The sequence below is a fragment of the Choloepus didactylus genome, chromosome 16 (assembly GCF_015220235.1).
Source record: "Choloepus didactylus isolate mChoDid1 chromosome 16, mChoDid1.pri, whole genome shotgun sequence".
NCBI classification, from domain to species: domain Eukaryota; kingdom Metazoa; phylum Chordata; class Mammalia; order Pilosa; family Megalonychidae; genus Choloepus; species Choloepus didactylus.
Window position 1 is genome coordinate 58778915 of NC_051322.1, and position 24589 is coordinate 58803503.

The following is a 24589-nucleotide window of genomic DNA, read 5'->3' on the forward strand; positions in this document are numbered from 1 at the left end:
GGAACCCTCAGATATTACTGATGAAAGAGTAAAATGCTGCAGCCATTTTGGGAAACAGTTTGACGCTTCCTCCAAAAGTTAAACATTACCACAGGACCCAGAAATTCCACTATTAGGTATTCATCCTAAAGAACTGAAAGCATATATCTGCATAAAAACTTGTACACAAATGTTTATGCAGCACTATTCCTAATAGCCAAAAAGTAGAGACTACTCAATTGCCCAACATCTGATGAATGGATAACCAAAATATGGAATATCTGTACAGCGGAATTATTATTTAGCCAAAAAAAGGAATGAAGTATTGATACCTGCTACAACAAGGATGAACCTTGAAAACATTATGCAAAGTGAAAGAAGCCAAACACAAAAAGCTATAGATTGAGTGATTACATTTATATGAAATATCTACAACAGGCAAATCCGTAGAGACAGGAAGTAGATTTATGTTTGCCAGAGGCTGGGGGAGTCATAATAAATACTTGGCAATGTTTAGTATCAGCTAGTATTCAGTTCATAAACTGAATTTCTAAGTATATGATTCTGATAAAAAATTTTTTATCAGATGCAAATCATACTGGCAAAATATGTTTACACTCTTGCATTAAAAGATGCTTCCGCTGGTGCTTACTGTGTTTTTGGATGGCTCCCAGGCAGCATCCACCTTCCCCACATCTTGCATATCTTGGAGCTGACGAAGTTGAGACAAAGTGTGATGTCTCAGAGCTTCATGTAAAGGAGTATCCCCATCCTTATCCTGAATATCTAGTTTGGCACCAGCACGGACCAACAGCTAAAAGAGAAAGACATTTCATTTTGATAAAGTATCCACACCCCAAAAAAATAACAATATATATAAAGTAACAGTGAGAGAGTCCTGGACCTTTCTGAAAGGGTTGCCACTAAAGCTAATAATTTTTATGTATTTGCTTTTTCTTTGTATTTACTTTCACACTCCTGGGGCTCCTTACAAATAGTAATTATCTCTGGTTATTAGACAAAATAGAAAGAAATTATAATATGTTGCTCATTCTAAAATCAAGATAATGGGAAAATTTAAGAAATTGTTTCTCCTTTTAATATCAGATAGGTACACTGAGATATTTTAAGCGCTTATACCAGGATCAAATCATAATGCTCAAAGTTCTATTATTTAAACAAACATATACAAGTAATTATTGATTCCATTCTCTTTGGTTAATTTTCTCTAAATGTTAATGGCCACAAGGAAAATCCAAATATCATGGAGGATAAACAAAGGATTTTTAGCAGGAGGAATTTCAAGTAACAACAAATGTGAACAGTGTTTGCTAAACTACCACCCCTCAGATAAAATGCATGATGGTACATTAATAGATGATTTAAACAGCAAATATCAGTCCTTATTTAAGACTTTGCTAACGACTACTCAAAATGTTATCAGAGTTTTAGAAAAACATCATATACAGGAACAAATCTTAAATATACGGTCTTACCTGCCTTGGCAAATTACCTGCTTTTTTTTTTTTCCTTTCTGTTGTTCCAAAAAGGTTATATAAAATGTCACAAAGCAGCATTTCTCAAATTTGAATTGCATCAGAATCACCTGAAGAGCTTTTCAAATCACAAATTGCTGAGTTCTACCCCTAGAGGCTCTGATTCAATTAGTCTCTGAAAGGGCCCAAGAATTTGCTTTTCTATCAAGTTCCCAGGTGATGCTGATGCTGCTGGTTCAGGCTCCAAACTCTAAGAATCACTGCTCCATAAAAATATTTAAAAGAGATATTCATTCAAATATTTTGTTTAGAATCACTAGACTAGTAAAATTTTTAAAAATTTAAACTTTGCAGGCATTTGCAGTAGCAAATGTCCAGCCAATGCCACTAATTATAGTTTTCTCTCAATTATACAAATTAAGAGGGACTGTATTTTTAAAAAAGATATATGTACTTTGAAATATTCTGATGATAGTCTTGAATTCACACACAAATCTGGCAAACAAAATTATAAAGACCCAAAGTCTTTACAATATCCAAAATAGCAGCTCTCAGGTTTTCCACTATTAGAAATTAAAACCCTTTATTCAACTGATGAAAAATATTAGTTTAAAAAATCATAATTTTTACACCTAACTATGCTTTTTTGAAAAATCTAGAACTGCATCATTTAAATTAGTATTTTCAAGAGATTCTAAAAATCCGTCCAGTTAAAATACAATGTAAGGTAAAAAATTTATGTCAATACTTTACCCTAACAATTTGGGTGTGCTGTCGTTCGACAGCAAGGTGTAGGGCCGTTTGTTGGTTCACATTCTGGATATCCAAGTTTGCATTACCCTGAACAGGAGAACATATTTTAAAAAAGTAAAATTTGACAATAAAGAGCATTAAAACTGTAACTATTCATATGGAATGAATAACAATGGACCTGTTGACCACATCCCCCACCTTAAAATTCTCTTGTCAGCTGCTAGGACACTACTCATATGGTATAGTTGCTGGTAATATAGAAAGAAAAGGATAGGGCAGCAACCTTTCTGAAGCAGAACATCAAGTTTAAAAATTTATTTTTATTATGGTGATTCCATCTAAGAGCACCCAAAGGATAAAATACAGTACAGAGCTCAGAAACAACTCCCTTTCAATCTTCACCATAGAGTGACAGAGATAATCAGCTCCTTTTAAATGTAAATATTTCCTGAAAAGTTATGTCTTCATGTGTAACTAAGCTCTTCGTCATTCAGAGAAAAGGAACTGTGCTTAGAGATGAGAAGTCAGCAATGCCTAATTAGTAAAAAAAAATACTTATTAAATGATAGAGCAGAAAGTGCTACCTGAGGTCCTAGGTTATCCAAAGGACTGCTAGACCCTTACACCTAAGGATGGAAGGAAGGGACTGAGAAGCAAAAGCACTCAACTGGAAATCAGAAGACCTGCGTTCAAATCTTAAGCTCTTTCACTTAAAAACTTTTTACGCAACAATATAAGGAAAGAACTGAAACTGTGGAACTGTAACCTATAACAATTTCTGAAATTACCTATATGACTGCTTGTTGAGCTTGTCATCAATGACACCTTTCTGTATCTATGTTATATTTTACAATAATGGAAATGGCTGAAGTTGTGGAACTGTGACCCATAACATTCTTTGAAATTTGCTCTCTCACTACTTGTGAAATCGTACTTGGAAAGTTATCACTGTTAGGTACATATGTTAAAGTTCAAATTGAAAAAAAAACTAAGGCTTAAAAAAAAAAAAACTATGGGTATTTAAGCAAGCACCTTAAGCACCTATTTCCTCATCTTCAAAATGTTTTAAATGGTGACAGTACAACCTATTTCACAGGGTTATTGTGAAGATTAATAATACGTAAAATGCATAGCACATTGAAAAGGAAGTGAGATACGGTAGGTTAGTATAGGCTGGAGTGAAATAGTGACACATCCCAGAGTAATTTGGGCAGATAATAAAAAACATATTTACAGCCTCCCCCTCCCCAGCCCCGAGGATCTGGGGGAAGGTGTGGATGTGTTGGACACCCTCACCTGGACTGGTGTTGATGTTGTCACAAACATTGGGACTGGCAGTTTGATGTGCTGAGCCCTCGAGCATGGGACTTGCCCTTATGAAGCTCATTACCACAAAGGAGAGTCTAAACTTGCATGTAATGGTGCCTAAGATTCTCCCCCTGAGTACCTCTTTGTTGCTCAGATGTGGCCCTCTCTCTCTCTAACTGAGCCATCTCGACAGGTGAACTCGCTGCCCTCCCCACTACATGGGACCCGACTCCCAGGGGTGTAAATCTCCCTGGCAATGCAGAATATGACTCCCGGGGATGAATGCGGACCCGGCATCGTGGGACTGAGAGTATCTTCTTGACCAAAAGGGGGATGCAAAATGAAACGAAATAAATCTTCAGTGGCTGAGAGATTTCAAATGGAGTCGAGAGGTCACTCTGGTGGACATTCTTATGCACTATATAGATAACACCTCTTAGGCTTTAATGTATTGGAATAGCTAGAAGTAAATACCCGAAACTACCAAACTCCAACCCAGCAGTCTGGACTCCTGAAGACAATTATGTAATAATGTAGATTACAAGGGGTGACAGTGTGATTGTGAAGACCTTGTGGATCACACCCCCTTTATCTAGTGTATGGATGAGTAGAAAAATGGGGATAAAAACTAAAGGACAAATGGGGTGGGATGGGGGGATGATTTGGGTGTTCTTTTTTCACTTTTATTTTTTATTCTTGTTCTGGTTCTTTCTGATGTAAGGAAAATGTTCAGAGATGGATTGTGGTGATGAACGCATAACTATGTTATCATACTGTGGACAGTGGATTGTATACCATGGATGATTGTATGGTGTGTCAATGTATTTCAATAAAACTGAATTAAAAAAAAAAAATGCATAGCACAATGACTGGCATGATAAAAAAAACTGAAATTTAGAAAAGAGCTAAAGATTCAGAAGATAAAATTTATCACTCTGCTTAGGTCTTGGAACCACTCATGTCCTCTGATTATAACTCTGATACCAATCTGTGCACTTGCCTGGGGTACCAAGTAGAGCTGAAAACCCAGGAATGTTTTGCTGTATTTTAGAAGATGGGAGTTTCTGGTTTATTTTCATTATTTGTGTTTCTTTGGGTGGGGACATGAGATATCTATGTTCAGCTTATGGCTGTTCTCACAGAGATGCAGAAAGTGAAGAATGTTCTTTCTATGAGTTTCCTGAGCTTTCTATCATTTAGATTTTGCTAAGTGGTATTCTGGCATATAGATGTACCACAATTAGTTTATGTAACCACAGTTTTGGCTATTACAAATAAAGTTGTTACAAATGTTTAGTACAAGTATGGTGTGGAGGTGCATCTTCGGTTCTCTTGGGTTCATACACATAAGGCAGAAGGGGGATTGCCTGGTTGAATAGAAAATACACGTTAGACTTTATAAGAAACTGCCAGATTATTTTTCAAAGTAGCTGCTTTGAAAAACACCACCAATGTATGTGAATTCCAATTGCTCCACATTCAAACCAGCAGTTAGTTTTCTTGCTCTTTTTAATTTTAGCCATTCTAGCAGGTGATCAGTAGTTTCTCATACTGGTTGTAATTACAATTTCCCTAAAGACCAATGGTACTTTTCTGCTTATTTGCTAACTGTTTATCTCCTTTGGTATAGTGTATGTTTAAATCGTTAGCCCATTTTCAATAGGGCTATTTTTCCTTTTATCAATTGAATTGTAGTTCTTTATATATCCTGTCCTTTGTCAGATAAGGTTTTTGAGAATTTTCCCCCTTGTGTGGTTTTCCTATTCATTCTGCAGTGTCTTTTGATGAGCAGAGGTTTAAAATTTTGATGAAGTCTAATTTATCATATTTTTTTCCTTTTATGATTATGGCTTTTTGTGTCCTAAAAACCTTTGCCTACCTCCAAGTCAGAAGATATTATGTTTTCCTCTAAAAGCTTTATGGTTTAAGCTTCTGTATTCAGGTCTATGTCCCATTTCATTTTCGTACACATTATGAAGAAAGAGTCAAGGCAGTTTTTTGTTTTTGTTTTTGTTTTTTGGCATAAGGATATCCACTTGTTCTAGCACCAGTTTTGAGAAACCATCCTTCCCTCTATTACTTTGGCATCTTTACTGAAAACTGACCATATCTGAATGGTTTTATTTCTGCATTCCCTATTCTATTCCTTTGATCTATATGATCATCTATGTAGAAAATACTAAGGAATCTACAAAAAAGCCAGTAGAACTAATAAGCAAATTTAAGCAAGGTCAAAAAAAATTGCAAAAAAAACTGCATTTCTATACACTAGAAATATACATGTGGAAGTTTAAAAACAATCTAATTTACAATAATATCAAGAAATATGAAACACTTAAGGATAAAGCTAATAAAATATATGCAAGAGCAATCAAACTCCCAGCAACCTTTTTAATAGAAACTAATAAGCTGATTCAACATTTTATATGAAAATGCAAAAGATCTAGACTATTAATGTAATGCTGAGTAAGAACAACAAAGTTGGAGGACTTTATCTGATTTCCAGACTTACTATAAAAGTTATTGTTAGTAACTAAAACAAAGTAGTGTTGGGGTAAAGACAGTTATTTAGATTTTGGATGAAAAGGAATTTATCATAATTAATAATACTTCTAATAGGAGTAATTTTAATTGTAAAGGCTTAAAATGATGTGGGGGGACAAGTTAGGTTAACATTTCCTTACTTAAATTTCTTTAACTTTTTTTATGATCTGTTACTTAATTACATATAATAGTACTTAATTATGTATAATGTATTATTTACTAAATTTTTCCTTTCAACTGTACTGAAGTAAGTGTTCACAGATACTTCTTCGGTAACTTCAGTGCAGATGTCTACATGGCATACACTTTATTAAGGCATTTACAAATTTTGCTGAATATATGGAAAACTCATAAAACTGCAGTTTAGGTTTCAAAATCCAATCTCATAAAAACACGCAGCCATATTTTTTCTGGGATGAATGAAATGGCTAAGGCGAATTCCAGGTCCTGGCCGCAGTCTGGTGTCACCTGATGGCAACTGGCTACACCAGCTAAACCTTCAACACAGATGTTTCTTGGTCTTATAGCTGACTGCCCTTCCATGGCAGTAGTAGCAATCCTGGGAAATCCCTGTTAGTTGATGCCTGTTGCATTGGCCCAATCCAGAAAGACTGTGCAGGGGGAATACTGTGTTTTCAAGGATACACTATTAACACCTTCCCCATTTAAGAACCAGTGGCTAGGCAGAAGACAGACTGCAATATATCTGAATTTGCATCATCATGGGTTTAACTGTAACCTACTAACAGGTAGTTAATAAAGAAATAAATGAATGAAAGACAATGATCCAAAATTGTTATAATCACTGAGTTGCTTTTCTTACCTGATGTACCAACAGTTCAGCCACTTCTACGTGATTATTAAGGGCAGCCAGATGCAAGGCAGTATAACCATCATCTTTCTTCTCATCCACAATCCATGGTCTTGGTAATTTAGATAGTAAAACACGCATTGCACTGAAAGCCAAATTCATATCATTTTTATATTTACATAATTGGATATTTTTATTTTCCTCAGAAAAATATATTCAAAAGAAACATCTAAAATCAAATGAAAATATTCCTCTTTAAAGAAAATAAGGCCCTTAGAAACATACAGAAATTCAGTACTTCTAAACCTCCAAAGTGTAGCTTTCTGATATTTTGAGAAGTAAATAAACTATCAATATTTGGGGGACAGAATCAAAATAGAATGGGAGTTAAATCATAAAAAGGGATGAAGTTCTGATGCTTGCCACAACATGGATGAACTCTGAAAACATTATGTCAAGTGAAATAAGCCAGACACAAAAAGACAAATATTGCATGATTCCAATTATATGAAATATCTAGAACAAGCAAATTCATAGAGACAAAGTAGTTTAGAAGTTACAGGGGGACAGAAGAAAGGAGAGTTACTGCTTAATGTACAGAGTTTCTCTTTGGGGTGATGAAAAAGTTTTGGTAATGGATACTGGTGATGGTAGCACAACATTGTAAATGCAATTAATGCCACTGAATATGTACACTTAAAAATGGTTAACATGGCAAACTTTGTGTGTGTATGTATATAGATGTGTGTGTGTGTGTGTATATATATATATATATATATATATATCAATAAAAATGTTTTTTAAAGTATAATGGGAGTGCTAAAAAGAGGAAATATTATGAGAGGATAAAAAACAGAAGGGGAAAGAAATATACCCTAATGAGGACACAATTTGGTTTTGTGGAATGTCTTATGTTCAATTTGGATATTATATATCATTGAGAAGAGTTAATAAAGGACAATCAGCTAACAACAACAAAAAAAAAAGTAGGAAAAAATAGTGGTTATTAAGACAAATTGTATGTAGCTGTAATCCACTTAGCAGTAATATTTATTTCTGTAAATTGTGCTTTGCCATTCTGATTTATACATCAATCTTTTACAAGGTTTATTAATGTTAGCCAGTCATGTGAAGTATAATTACTTCCAGACCTACACAGGCTGAGACCCATATCCTGGCCCTGTAAAGTTCCAACTATGCATCTCACCCATAACATCTCTATCTCTTTTCTGTAACTGCAACAAAAATGCCATGATTCATATCCAGTACCAAAATTTCTATACAAATCTCCATAAAATACCGTAAGGTTCCTACAGGAATTAAATGATTTATTGTAAATGAAATGTTTTAGTACATCTAAAACTCCCCAATATAACATCTAATCTGACTTTTTAAGATTAAAAACCGCTCTCTTCCGCCACCATTTGAAATCCAGCTACACACAACGCTCCGCTGCCGCTACTACCAGGATTCGGTCTGCACGCCAGCACCCCTGTCGACAATTCCGCCACCATGGAGGACATGAATGAGTACAGCAACACAGAGGAATTCGCAGAGGGATCCAAGATTAACGCGAGCAAGAATCAGCAGGATGATGGTAAAATGTTTATTGGAGGCTTGAGCTGGGATACAAGCAAGCAAAGTCTGACGGAGTATTTGTCTCGATTTGGAGAAGTTGTAGACTGCGCAATTAAAACAGATCCAGTCACTGGTAGATCAAGAGGATTTGGATTTGTGCTCTTCAAAGATGCTGCTAGTGTTAAGGTTTTGGAACTGAAAGAACACAAACTGGACGACAAATTGATAGAACCCAAAAGGGCAAAGGCTTTAAAAGGGAAAGAACCCCCTAAATTTTTTTTTGTGCGTGGATTGAGCCCAGATACTTCTAAAGAGCAAATAAAAGAATATTTTGGAGCATTTGGAGAAATCGAAAATATTGAACTTCCCACAGATACAAAAACAAATGAAAGAAGAGGATTTTGTTGTATCACATATACAGATGAAGAGCCAGTAAATTATTAGAAAGCAGATACCATCAAATTGGTTCTGGGAAGTGTGAAATCAAAGTTGCACAACCCAAACAGGTATACAGGCAGCAACAGCAACAACAGAAAGGAGGAAGAGGAGCTGCAGCTGCTGGACGAGGTGGTACAAGGGGCTGAGGATGAGGTCAGGGCCACAACTGGAACCAAGGATTTAATAACTATTATGATCAAGGATACAGAAATTACAATAGTGCCTATGATGATCAGAACTATAGTGGCTATGGCAGATGAGATTATACTGGATACAACTATGGGAACTATGGAAATGGACAGGGACATGCAGACTACAGTGGCCAACAGAGCACACATGGCAAAGCATCTGAAGAGGGTGGCAATCACCAAAACACTTACCAGCCATACTAAAAGAGGACATTGGAGAAAAGAGGAGGAAATGCTAAAGTAACCCATCTTGCAGGACGATGTTGAAGATTGGTCTTCTGTTAATCTAAGATGATTATTTTGTAAAAGACTTTCTAGTGTACAAGACACAACTGTTCAACTGTATATAGCTGCCAATTAGTTTTCTTTGTGTTTACTTTGTCCTTTGCTATCTGTGTTATGCCTTGGTGTGGATTTGTATTTATACATATTTTATTTGTATGATTTCATGTTAAACCTCAAATAAATGATTCCATATGTGAAAAAAAAAAGATTAAAAACCTATAACCTACACAATACAAATTCATCCTCTCCCTTCACTTCTTCCCCAACCTTCCTCCTATATTCTTGATTTTGGTTACCCTTATTACCATGTAACCAGTCACCTAAGTCAGAAATCTAGGAATCATTCTAGACTCTTCCCTGCTTCTTACTTCCCATATTCAATTTGTCCTGTTAGTTTTCCCTTCTAAAACTAAAACTAAAACTAAAACTTTTTTCCCAGCCCCTAATGTTTAGTTAGGACATCATTATTTTTCCTCTGGATATTTACAAGAGCCCCCCTTCAAGATCTATCCTCTATACTACCCCCACACAAATCTGACCATTCCACAACTTTCAGAAATTGAAATGCATCAGTTTTTAATTATAAAAACTTATTTAAAAATTCTTTAAGTAGCTGAATCTTTTAAACATGAGACTGCTCTTGACAAACATTATGCTAAAATATGCTTTCTTACCTTAATATACTTTTAAAAAAGCATGAGACTAAACCTAGTATTTTCTTGATAACTCAGTTATAGCAAAACCAATTCTTGATTCAACTGATTTAAGTAATGGAGAAGGGAGACAATGGAAGAGTCAACTGTCAACCAGCCAAGAGTGGGCAGATTAATGTTTGTTGTTATTTTTAAATTAAATTTTTAATTTAGAGCAATTTTAGATTTACAGAAAATTGTGTAGACAGTAGAGTTCCCATAAACTCCCATCCCTATAACTAATATCTTATACTGATATAGTACATTGTTTATAACAACTCAACCAATACTGATACACTATTAACTAAAGTCCACATTTAATTCAGATTTCCTTAGCTTCTACCTAATGTTCTTTGTTCCAGAATCCCATCCATGATTACATTACATTTTGTCATCTGGTTTCCTCAGGCTCCTCCCCTTGGCTGGGACAGTTTCACAGGCTTTGCTTGCTTTTGATGACCTTGACAGTTTGAGGTACCCGATCAGGTGTCTTGTAGAATGTCCCTCGACTGAGATGTCTTCCTCATGACTACACTGGGGTTATGGGTTTTGGGGAGGAAGACCACAGAGGTATAATGCCATTCTCCTCACATCATATCAAGGACACATACTGTCAAGTTATCACTGGCTGGATCACTGGCTGAAGCAATGTCTGCCAGGTTTCTCCACTGCAGAGTTTTTCTACCTCACCTCCCATCCCAAACTATACTCTTTGGACAGAAGTCACTATGCACAGACCACACTTGAGTGGGAAATTATGCTCTACCTCCTTGAGAAGGTGGAACATCTACATAAATTATTTGCAATTCTTCTACACCAGAGATTTCGGCTTGATTAATTTTCACAGACCTATATGTAACACTCTCATCTTAATTAGAGAGCAAGTAATTGGTGTTAACTGCCGGCCCCCAAATATAAACAAACCAAAACAAACAATACAATGCCTACAAAGTGAGCTAAGGGCAAAGGCAGGCAGAACCCCCACCTCTTCAACGAGAGCAGCTCTGAGTTGTCTGTCTCCTTTCTTTCCATGGGGCAAGGCAGGCAATGATAGGAACCAGCACAAAACAGCCATGTAACTCAGCAGTAGGCAGATCCCTGCAGCACTTAGTGAATTTAAGGGGAAACTGTTATGCTGCAAGCTCTGAGGCCTTATAGACTTCTGAAATAAGGGTGTTACTAGCTCAATAAATCAATAATTTTGTTATGCCAATAGCCTCTCATCTGCAGAGCCCAGTAGGTGAGATTTGGAGATATGTTCCCTCATGCTCAAAGCCTCTTCTTTATTTCTCAATCTAGTTGTTTTTCCAAGAGGTTAAGGACATGGATAGTTTAAAGATAAGATCTTACTACCAGTTAAGCAGGCATTTATGAACAGTGCCAAAGAAGCATTAAGTTCTGGTACAACTAATAGTGGTGACTAGCATAATCCCTGGCACATGGTAATGCTCAAACGTTTGCTGAATGATGAACAAATGTGTTCTAAGAAGTAGAGGGGACCAGCAGCTGTCTACATTGGTATGTAATATTCAAATGGCACTGGGTCGACTTTTAGGGACTGCCATGCTTGGCAATCCTTCTTCAGAGACTGGCAACATTTTTCCAAACAGAAACCATAGCAGCTAAACTGCAGAGGTCTTACAAATTAGTTCTGTGTAAAAGACATTATCCCCGAGACATTACTCAGTGTGAAAGGCATTAGAATAGCACCACAGCACATAGTAGATGTTCAATAAATGCTTGCTAAGTTAATGAACAATCCACAGAATCACAGAAAGTTAAAGCAGTTTAGTCCAGAGCTTAGTAATGAGAAAGGTGAACAATATCAAATAGAAGTTCTTTTAGGTATACTGAAAAGTTACTACACTGTTTGAAGACATTGTCGTTCAACACACACCCCTATGTGAATGGATGGAGACCAAGTAAAGATGTGATTATGGATGGTTTTTATTTTCTTTTGACTAGCCATAATTTCTTAATTCTCTACGGTTACTAGATATTACTTAAATGTTTTTAAGTTGTTTTTTTTTTTTACCACAAATTCTTTTTTTGATATAATAATTAAAAGGATCATTTATTTATTTAAATTCATTAACTAGAAATTTGGTAATGTAATAGAATTTAGCTCAAACCAAAAAAGAGAGATGCAACAACAATACAGGCTGCAGAACAGCTGTATAGGTGAGTTCTTGATCATTTTTAAACTAAGGACAATTAAAATGATTTCTTAAATAAGTAATCGGTTCCCATTTCTCCTCCTTGTTGCCAGCTAGAGAAGCCCTTCTTATCTTTATATCCCCTTTGTATACCTAATACATGGAGCTCAGTTTTACTGAAGAGAATTTATGAAGGAACAAATGATTAAATGAACAATCAACTTCCTGAATACACCGAGGCAAGGATGTTAGCAACATATTATATTTTTGGTGTATTGTTGCATCCCCAAGAGTGGTAATTCCCTGATTCATTTCATTAATACAAACTGGAGCAGCAACAACATAGTGGTAAAGAATTCCAAGTCTGAAGTCAAACTATCTGGTTCAAATACTGACCCTATGGCTGATGACTTGAGCAGGTTATATAACTTTTATGCCTCAGTTTCCTCATCTGCAAAATGTGAGAAAAAAAAATCTTACCTCATAAGATTGTCATGAAAATTAAATGAGTTAATATTTATTATAAAAGGCTTAGAATAGTTTCTGATCTTGAAGACAACTGTATAAAAATGTAGCTTATGAGGGGTAACAATGTGATTAGGAAAGCCATGTGGATCACACTCCCCTTTGTCCAGTGTAGGGAGGGATGAGTAGAAAAATGGGGGCAAAAACAAAACAAAACAAAACAAAAAAAACACTGAATGATATTTTTTACTTTAATTGTTCTTTTTCACTTTAATTTTTATTCTTATTAGTTTTGTATGTGTGGTAATGAAAATGTTTAAAAATTAATTTTGGTGATGGATACACAACTATATGGTGGTACTGTGAACAACTGATTGTACGCTTTGTATGACTGTATGGTACGTGAATATATCTCAACAAAACTGAATTATTAAAAAAAAGAACAGTTCTTGGCACATGATACATTTTTTTTCATAATACATTACATAAGTATTGGCTTAAAAAAAAAAATACATTCACTGCCAGAAAATGGTAAACAAAAATGGTTAACCAAAAAAAAACAAAAAAAATTCATGTATTTTTAAACTCTGAGACATGTGTTATCTTCTCACATTGTGTGTGAAAGTTTTTCAGTACCTAGGAAAGCTGGCTCTTTAAAATTGCCAAATGTCTATTGAAGTATTCCTTATGTTTTAAAATAGTCATTCAAAATAATGACACTGCTATCATATTAAATGCTAAAGACCTCCCCGTCCCTCTCCACCCCCCAAAAAAGTCAATGACAAACTTCCCTGAAGAAAAATGAACTTATAAAACTAGTAATTTCTTTACTGAATCAATATTTAAGAGAAAATATTTGCATTAAGAACAAAGTATAGCTGGTTTCTCTGGGGTATTTTTAAAGTCTGTGAGGTCCTAAATTTCGTCTCCTTAGGTTTGTTAGATTTCTGTTTTAATATTTTTTTCTCCTTAGTTAAAAATAAATTTTAATATTAACAATTATTGTAAACATACTATTAATATTTACAATTATTGTAAATGCACTACTAAGATTTAGGACAAAGGTATTTTTCCTTTGAGACATACACTACGTAGGTGAACAACTATTTCAGCCTGTGGTAATGTGTGAAATGATCATACCTAAATGCGATTTCAGAAAATTAAAGAATAATGGAAATGTAAAAGGGAAAAAATCACTTCACATTTAAAAATAAAATAAAATAGAAATTAATTCATAATAAAATGCATTTTAATGCTTCTACATGTATACTTAGTTTCACTGTCAAAGCACACAATTATTCAAAAGCATTACCATTTTTCACCAAAGCAATGCAAAAAAGCTGACTAAAATTGTCATTGAATTAAGTTTTAAGTAGCACTTCCAAATTTCATGTACACATTATTCTCTTCTTCCTTAATAAATGCTCTCTACCTTCAATATACAGTTTCTCCTTACCATCTCTACATATTTTCCACTGAAATATTATTCACTGAATAATTTAAAACGTGTGTATAGCAACAACTAGTTCTAAAGATAACCCTATAAAGTCCCCTTAGGCTTCAGCTATGTAACATCATCATCCGTATTTTTTACCAATAAAAAATCAGATTGTAAAATATATTTTGGCAGCAGGGGGATTTTACTTGTTCCACCTCTTTCTAAAGATTGTCTTGCTACTAGCCAGGGTGGTTTTTTTCCTCTTTCCTTTTTTGCTCTGCAGTGCTTCTAAGTATAGTGACAGCCGCATCAGGCTTTCCTAGTATCAGCGCAAGCTCAGTGAAAATCTGGGAAATGTAAGTGGAAACATGAGAGACCTCTTTATTTGGCAGCGCTTTACAAAAAAAAAAAAAAGGGCAGAACAAATGGCAAAGCAGTATTTGGACCGCAGGGTGAACAATCAATAGGCAGAAAGCAAGATAGAGGCTTCCTCAGCTTGTGGATCGACAATCGATAGCTGAGAGACTATTTTTTGCTATGGTTGACTAAATATGGTCAGGGAAGAGAGAGGCACAAGAGAGCCTGTTTGCCTGAGAGTGCATGTTTCAAATGCTTAGCTGCCTATAAAGCTGTAACAGTTTAGCCTGTGGCCACTGAGGGAAGAGTGTAAGTTAGCCTCCGTAGTGACCATGTGAAGTCCTGACCTCGCTTGCAGACTTGACCTCTGGATATGAAAAGGTAGCTTCAACACAGATCTACCATTTAGTCCTGGAAACAAAAACCAAAAAAAAAACCTCAAAGCAAGAAAGACGCAGAATATTTCCTGAGAAGTAAGAAGAACCCATATATTCTGGTGGGCAAAGGAAAACAGGGTGAATGTTTACAGTAACTTGGGGGGAGTGAGGTGTGCTTTACTTATCTATTGTTTGGTCTCAATGATAAAAATAACTTCTTACATGCAACTTTTTTTGTACAACTCTTTCCCCTCTTCTGAAGCATTTCATCTGAAAAATACGCTAGGTTCATTTTCTGACCACTGTAGCATCCTTCCTTGTTTGTGTAACTTTCTGTAGAGCAGGTACAAAGTACTCCTATCTGTGCAATCAACACTGGTAATATGGCATTCCAGGTGAAATGCCCAATGCTGACTCCATTTTACTGTAGGTTTTTACCGGGAAGGGGAGGAAAGGAAAAGTAAACTTATTTGTGTGTGTTTGTTTTTCATATTTATCTTAAAAAGAAGTGCTGAATCAGCGAATAGAGTGAAGAAACAATCAAGATGAGATGGCTGCTGCTGATGTGACTCTCTAGGTCACTACCTCTCTTCCAACTGCAACTGCTGCACGACACAAAGTTTGCAGGTAACAGAGCTCCACAAGGCCTATACTTGTAAGAATGTTTATGATTTCTGCATGCTTACCTATTATTGACTTGATACATGTTTTTATTGTTATATTAAATTCCATGTGGTCATAGCATAATTTTCATAGTTCAAGTAGAGAGGATGTGTGGTATAAAAAGGAATGTTGTTCTAATATCATGGCAAATAATTCCTGACCTCAAAACTGTACAAATCATTTACTGTCATTTATATTATTTAATATTTACCATTTCAGATGAAATGATGATTTTGCCATCCCTAGTAAATCACATCCTGCTTCAAAAGTATGCTACCTTTTAAAAATTATTAACTGTCGATTTCAAGGTTTAATCAACCAAGAAACTTGGCAATCATAAATACTTTTTAATGCTTACTATTAACTGTCCATAGAAATAAATCAGAATGTGTGTGGTGTAATTCTAATGCTGCATTGCTGAAACTGCTGTAGTGTTGGCTATCTACTGCTCTATTCCGATTTGTTCTCTATGAGCTGCACTAGCTTTTTATCACAGGCTGCAGAAATTCTATGTTCCCTGCTTTTTTTTGTCTTCCTTTCCCAACTCTGAAAACTCCTTGAGGTTTTCTTTTAAATTAACCTCTTAATACCATAATATTAAAGACTTACCCACCAACTATAATCTCTCTCATTTTTAAACAAGCAAGCTAAAACTCAAGGGCTCATTGGCTAAATAAAACCTTTAACTTTTTAAATGAGACTACAAGAAAAGCTGATTGTCTACTAGATATCCTTTATATTAAGAAGATCAAAGAACTAAACTCACCAAAAATTAGATATTTATACATTTATTTGAATTTTTATTTGACCCAAACAGAAGCATCAAAGTACAAGATCCAGGTAAGTAACTGATAAAAGAACAACAAAGGTTTGTAAATGATCATGAGTTCTCATCTGTGACCTTAAAAAAACGTGAACAAAATCTTCATCATCTTTAAAAATTCAGTTCACTCATGAAAGATCTTATGTGTTTTTTTCCCCCCATCCTTTCAACTTTAGGCTCAAAATCAGAAAAGTATTAACTGGTTAATTGGTGAAGTTTTGGGCAAGATATCTAGTTTGTGGAAAAAAAATTTGCATTGAATTAATTACTATCTACTTTCAGGATCTAGAAGTAATCTACAAAATAAGAAGAAATTTGCTCTGAAGACTGAAGAAACACTAGGCTGACCTTACCAATTTCTGAAATTAACACTTTGTAAAACTCCACTGATTCTATGAATCTCTTGCAAAAAGGAAAAAGCCAGCACAAAGTTCAACAGGGAACTGGCCAAATGGTTAAAAATGTCTATGTCCACCAAGTACAAGGAACCATAAAAGGTTAATGCCGTTCTTCAGGTAAATTTGTTATAAAGTTTAGTCTGCAAATGATCTACCATTATTCTACATCAGTAAGCTGAATGTTTTATTAACAAATGGGAAAATAAAGCATTTCATGTTTTTACAGCTAACAGCTTAGTAATACCTACTAAGAGTACATACTTCTTTATGTACCCATATGAACATACAATGCTATGGAATGTAAAGAAGTATGTATTTTTGGTAGGCAGTAAACCACCAAGAGGGAACTAAACTGCAGCTGAAAGAAGCACTTGCTTCTTTCTACGTGAATGACCTTTATATGGCAAATTAACCTAGTATCAAGCAAACTGACCTTCTGCAATAACTAACAGCATAAAAATGTACCTACTGCTTATCGATGGAAACTTAATGCTCACATGATGAAAAGTCAACTACAAAAGGGAAAATAGTAATACTAGCACAAAACAATGAGAGATATACATGACCTATGTTCTCTCTCAACAATCTGATCTTAAGCATATTACATTAGTAGGGCTGACTGATGTGTTAAGAAAAATAAGATTTAACAAAAGCTGACTTCATTCGCATTTCAACAGCTATTTTTATTCCATATTTTCATAAATGTATAATCTATTAATATTAGAGGACTTTCTGAAGCACACTTATTTTAAGTTTTCTCTTTTGACAGCCACAGAATCATAATTCTAGAAGACTATCTTTTAAGTAAAATTCTACCTCCCAAAAAATGTCCTCCTCAAGATTATCAGATCGTTAACCCAATCTCCACTTTAAATGCTGAATTGAAACATAAGATTTAAACATGAAAAGTAACAGTTGGGCCACAGCTGTAAGTCAACAGGGTATACTTCCGAATATTTAAAAGAAGTTGGTTTATTATCTATAGTGTCTTTGAATTTGCTTTCTCCAAAGAGGGTACATAAAATGAACAACGTTATAGTCAGGAAACCAATTTATACAGATAAGAATAATCTTTTACCAAAACTATGAAATTTACAACTCAACTTATTATAAACATGATAAACCTAGTATTTATAGCATGTTGAAGATATCAAATTACTTTGAAAGAATAATAAATAATGAAACTCTCAGCAACAATTTATAATTGGTACCTGTTCTAGGTTACCATAATACATGACAGAGTTAGAAAAAAAAGAAATAATAAATAGCTGTTTTACTAATACTCATGTATTCTAAGCATTATTACAACCAAATATTTAGACGTGTCTAAAAAGCCAAGTTAATAATAATAGTTAAAAATTTTATTGTCAGAAGTTTTACAGAGATGGCTATAAGTTTAAAATTCATTTTCTCTGTTTAGTAAGACAACTAGATAATTAATAGTCAAAAGATGATTTTTTATTTTATTAGCAGACCATATAGAATGAGAAATGACTCCATTACATATGGTAGCATATAAGTTATTGAATGTTTTTTGGAAATTATAAAGAGCATATGATTAAAAATTCTACATTTTTCAAGGAAGAAATTAGTTCAAAGCTTAACTTACAAAAGCACAGGCCTTCTGATCATCCATTAAATAGAAAGGCCATGTCTCATCTCATCAGGCTTACCTTGAGATGTCCTAAATAATAAAAATTGAAAATACAGCACCTCAAAAGTAGAGATTCCTCCATAATTCTACTCAAAGTATTACTCTATTCATATTTTATAATGAATAATTGTATTATTTATTCTAAAGGAATAAAAGTAAGTTTTTAATAATTCTTTTAAAACATCCCATTGATGTTTTATAGATCTCTCTGCTATAAAATTAGAAGTATGTACTACTAAGAAAACAAAATGACAGGGTATTCATTTAAAAAAGAAAAATTATATACTGAGATTCTAGTGCTTATGTGTTTAACTTAACATATCTAAAAGTATTTTCAATCACTCTAAAATGTCACATCCATCACTTAGATCAGCTGTTCATTTTTAACTGAGTACATATTAAACTCTGGGCATCTGCTGACACTGGTGTAACTCAAACATTTCAACTGTCTCCCTGACAGGGATAACAGATGCTGACATTATCAAATGCTGTACTATTTTTTTTCCCTGGCCTCTTCTTGCCCCGATATGGCCAGTTTATGAAACTGAACTGCCATCCAAAAGCACACTTGAGCAGCTGGATCTGCTAAACAGCTCCCATATAACTAGTAAAAATAGCAGCCAATTTTATTGCTATCTTCAGAACCTAAGGCCAAGCTATTTAACACCTGTTTCATTTCTATTAGAATAAGTGATGGAAAGAATTGTAGTTATATTAATTTCACCAGCAGCATAATACTTACCAAAAAACAGATGCAGAATATATTTAACATAAAAATTGTTTGCATATTGTGTGAAATGGTGTTGACCATCTCCCAGTTTAGTTCAAAACAGTATTTATCCTTTGTATTTCATTGAGAGTAGTTACCTTATAGGCAAATGATAATTTATCAAACTTTTATTTTATGCAAGTATGTTTCAGAAGACATCCCTTCCCCCTTAAAGTAATACAGCAGAGAAACCACATTATAACAAAAATTTACTATACTGATGTTTAAAGTATTAACTCATATGGTGGATTTTAACACTCAAATTCCGAGATTGTAGCTGACCACCAAAAGTCAACATATAATTAAGCTGTTAATGAGAATAAACTAGGCAATGTATATTCAAAATAAGACATGAATTTATTTAGTCAAGGAAATAGAGCTTTAAAAGTTAAGTTACTAACCTATGATTAGCAACACTACATAAAAGCAAAACCAAAGAAAAATAAGCTGGCATGCACGGTAGTTCCTTTCAACACAAGTCCAAGCAATACACTGAATACATGTATGATCTATTTATAAACCAAAGGGCAGAAGTGCTTCCTTAAGGTCATTCATATTCCTCACCCCCTGCCAGCAAGCTGCTATTAGTCCTCAACTATAATACTGAAAAAGAAAGCTGCAGCAGCAGAAAAGTGTAACAATACTCTTACCTAGCCTATAGTTTACTCAAATAATCTGGTTTACTGCCTAGAAATAAATAGAAAACATTACTCTGAAACACATCAAGGTCTATTTGTTCCTCTAAATGCTGGTGGTTTTGAAACAGGTTACTGTATACATTGAGAAATTAAGCAAAGGCATTGAAAACAATACACTGATAATTCCTTAATGCATTAAAGACATATTAAAAGAAAAAGACTTCTGCTCTTTAACAGTAGGAAAAAGGACAAGTGCCTTCAGAATAGAAAATTTTACAGTTAATGACTGAAACACTGATATGAGAATTTCTAACACTTGTAGAAGTTCCATAACCATAATTTTAAAAATAAAATGCCTTTAACTGTTTTGGATCCCAAACCAGCAGCACTGCAATGCTTTGCTAGAGCTGGTAAAATGGAACCAAATCGCCTCTTCAATGGATTTGGTCCCCTTCAACCAGCTGTAGCTATGCATTGATTACTACAGGACAGAGAACATTTTAAATTATGAATATCAATCACATGTCAACTAATTTCAACTTAAGTTTTTCAGATGGTCATTAATATTAAATAATTTGATACTGTCAATTCTACTCGCAAAGTGCTATAGCGGTTAAAGAAGTTTATAAAAAGCTTTATGAAAAATGTGTCGATGACTTAAGGATTTCAAATAAAATAATTTTATCTATTTACGGTCTCTTGGTATTAAATTTCTTATCCTTCAGAAAAGAAATGATAATGAAATGTAGACTATGCTTCATAATAGGAAAAATAAACTTCCTTCAAAGAGGAAAAATCTGGGAAGATGACCTAAAATCCACCCAAAAACATAATAAGACCATAGAGTGGTTTCTTTAACAGTTACATTCTGTGACACCCCTTCCTCTTTCTATCTTTGTCCTTCAAAAAAAATGTACGCACATTCTCTCTCCTTCTCTCTCCCGCTATGGACAGATTTACTGAAGGAAGGGGAAAATTACAAGTGATCCAACACCCACATAACTTTCTTATTAGTTGCAGTAAATCTATAGATAATTTAATGTTCTTTAATAAACAGACAAATTATCAGCAATTAATGAAGCTTACTGAAGACAGGCAGTACTGAAAAACTCACGTTTCCACAACCCTCACCTCCTGACCATTCCTCTATTTCAAAGTGAAAATCATCCCCTAAAATGTGGGCAAAGGGAAACCTAATATATATATATATATATATATATATATATATATATGTCATCACTTCAAGTTAATAGGCTTTCTTGCTCATAATATTAATGACTCTAAAGTCAGTCATATTAACTATATGTACATATTACAAAGTACACAGTGCTTCAGAGTGGGTGCCTGGACACATGGTAAGTATAATACCATTTAAGAGACTCTCAGCCATTTTTTTGTATATAGCACTCAGCATGTACAGTTATAAGGAAAGAAAAACCTTAAATATCAAGACATTGCTCAGATGATCAAATCTTCCTGTATTCTAATATAGTCTCATTTACCAGACCATATTTCAGAATTCAAAAATTTGAGAGAAGATATCATGAGTTGGTCACATATTTGGTAAGATTTGGTATGTGTCTTTGTGGGAATAAATAAGTAAAATAAGAAGTGTCTGTAATGTTATTTTAGCACTAAGCTGAAAACATAAGTAAAGCACATCATGTGGGTCACTCATATTTTACTATTACTTCCCCTATTTAATTCATATTAAATAAAAATTTTAAATAACATTATATAAAGTAACGTTACAATTTTGTAATACATATCCCCCAAATACCTATCAATCATTTTTGCCAGTTCTGCCAAAAACACACTGCTAACTAATATGTTTTCATGCCTATTGGGAGCTCTAAAACTTAAAAGCAACTAAAAATGGAGCATCCTCAAAGAAAGTACCTGAATAATATGCTGATTAATGATGGTCAAAAAAAATTTAGTTTTCATTTTTAACTACAGAAATAATTTCTGCTCTTTATTTTAAATCTGAAATTTTGCCTGTATAAAAAAGACAATACAGCTAAAGCTAGAATATGTCCCTATAAATAGCAAATAATAGAATACACATGAGTATTGTTTTAGTTAAGATTTCTCTAAAAATAAAAATTTAAAAATCCCTACTATATTAAAATACATTGTAACTGCTATTCTAAAATGTTACAAACTTTAAAAAGCATGAGCAAGGTACTCAGAGAGAAAATTTACATTATATTCTTCCACAATTGTAAAAAAAAAAAAAGAAATGGCTTTATAATTCTTTTTCTCTTAACATCTTTATTTCACTTAATGTCATACAATAAGGAATAGTGATCAAGTTTGATCTGTATTGATTAGAAGCTTTGATATCTATTATTTCAAAAATATAGGACAGTAAACATATTTTTGAAGACCAAGAAAATGGCTTTCTTTTTAAGAAAAGTACATCTAATAATTATTAACTCAGCTGTGTTAGTGACTTATTCCTGAAAAGTTATTATTGCTAACTTAAAGAAAACCTAGGGAATACTACAGTACTTAAAATTCCACATGTATGCACATGCACAAACAAATTTTGCAAACCTTTCAATACTACTAAACAAAATAAATGGAAATAATTATAAGTAAATATTTTTTCTGGTATTGGATTATACTCATAATGATGCAAATAATTTACTATAGAAACAAATAGATACATTTAATACAAGAAAAACTTCAAAATAACTAAGAGTGTAATAAAAGTACTAAAGTGTAATTAATTGCAATTAAAATGGACCATACGTGAAGTTTAACAGGCAATAAAACTAAACAAGTATATTCGCAGCACAAAACAAAGATCACAAAAAACAAATCAAAATATTACAATTCAAGGTAAGAGAGTCCTTAAGCTACATAAATGATAAAATGTTTATAACAAAGGGGAAAATACTAGCAGATTTTTAAAGCGTATTTGATATTTCATCCAAAAACAGTAAGTTCATCAGGTACAAGAAATAATATGCTCTACCTGGTTTTCCAAAATAAGCGTTAAAGGTAAAGACTTAATTTTTTAAATTCTGAGCATACCAAAAATGGTTTTTTTCTGTCTTTTGACTGATCAGTATGGAGAAGAAAAGCCAACTTTAAGAATAAGAAACTTGACATTAACCCAAAAAAAGGCCCAACCTGGAATTACAATTGGTATATAAGTAGTGTCAACTTCAGTGTCCAATTAAAATCACACTCTTTAACAATCTATAGTCATTAAAAAAATTTTCCAAGGAAGCAGGAATAAAGAGGTTGAATAGCTTTAACTGAAGCACCACTTGTAAAATGAAGGTGTTTTTCCTTTTTTACTAAAAAAAATATGTCACCCATCACCAATTATCTGGTTGGAGGAGTCACTGTCATTAAATCTTTAACGGAAACTTCAAAATTTATGCAAGAACTGAGAAAACAGAAAAAGTAAACTTTCTACCCCTTCTTTAGGCTTAGTATTATAGAATATACTATGCATACTTCCAATAAAAATGAAATACTTCAAAACATTTTGAAAGTTACTCATTTTGTACACACTTAAATTTTCTCAGTTTATCCTGAACTTCACATTTTAATATTGTAATCTAAATTCCCTCAATAAAATCCCTTTTTGGCCATTCTAGTCTGAAGTATTTGCTGTTTGAACTCCTAACACTTTCTCTACAGAATTCATTTTGTAATTAATCATATAATATCTTGTGATATCTAACACTGTCCTAACTGTTGAGTTAAAACTAACTTTTTTATTGAGTATCTACTATATTCAAGGCATTGTGAGAGATATACAGATCAATGACCACTTATAATTTTAGCAGAAAGAAACATAAAAAAGCACATACTAACAGACAGCCCAAAGCGGATTATGATAAGTGCAACAAAATAAGAACATAAAACAAGGAAGTACAGGGCAAACAGAAATTAATTCCTATATTGAGATCTAGGAAGCTCTGGAGGAAAGATGGTTAACATAAAGAGGGGAGATGGGCATCCCAATAAAAGAAAATGCTTAAATAAATGAAGAAAGAAAGTTGAAGGTATATTTTAGGAAAGGAGAATAACGTAATATAGCTCAAGGGCAAGGTGGGCTGACGGGTTTTAATTAGTGAGAGATAATGTTAGAAAGACAGGCTGAGGGTGCACCAAAAGAGGGTTTGAATGGCAAATCAAGGTGTATAGATTTTATTCTATGTACAAAAGGAAGCAACTGAAGATTCAGGAGCAAGAGAAAGGAGCCATTAGATCTATGCTTTAGAATGACAACTTGGGTAATTGTATGAAAGTTGGATCTGGCTAAAGACTGAAAGCAGAGAGAATAGTGGTGAGTACTTAATTAGAGCAGCAATGATGGAAAGGAAAGGAATGGAAAAACTGGTAGAATAAAGAGAATTTTGGTACTAACTGGAAGGTGGAAATTAGGGTGAGAGCAAAGATAACCCAAAGACTCTGAGCCTAAGCAACGAGGCAGCAAGGGGACCACTGTACTGATGCCTACTTAATTAAACTGCTCATTGTCCATGTGCTTCACTGTTGTCTCACATATGGACTATACTACAGGAAAAGTAAAAGTGGTTAAGAGCTCAGGTTCTGAAGTCAGTAGACCTTGTTCATGTTCCAGCTGCACCACTAATCAGCTAGGTAATCTTGGTTAAGTAAACTAATCTCATTTTAAGCCTCAAATTCTTATCTACAAATGAGGATATTAACGCCAGACTCAAAAAGTTGTTGTAAGGATTAAACAAGATGTTACATGTACAGTACTTAGTACAGGCCTGGCATCATCACCAC

General features: G+C 33.9%; 1 protein-coding gene and 1 pseudogene across 2 annotated transcripts in view; one reads left to right on the forward strand and one right to left on the reverse strand.

Annotated features, from left to right (window-relative positions):
• The window catches only part of MIB1 (MIB E3 ubiquitin protein ligase 1), a 154361-nt gene that overhangs the window by 18811 nt on the left and 110961 nt on the right, over nucleotides 1-24589 (reverse strand). For both annotated transcript variants that reach the window (XM_037805583.1, XM_037805582.1), the window contains exons 13-15: nucleotides 6904-7036; nucleotides 2229-2315; nucleotides 632-793 (exon numbers count right to left, since the gene is read on the reverse strand). In XM_037805583.1, coding sequence (XP_037661511.1) covers nucleotides 632-793; nucleotides 2229-2315; nucleotides 6904-7036 — 382 coding nt within the window. The remainder of the gene's footprint in view (nucleotides 1-631; nucleotides 794-2228; nucleotides 2316-6903; nucleotides 7037-24589) is intronic.
• Nucleotides 8307-9299, forward strand: LOC119511146 (annotated as a pseudogene).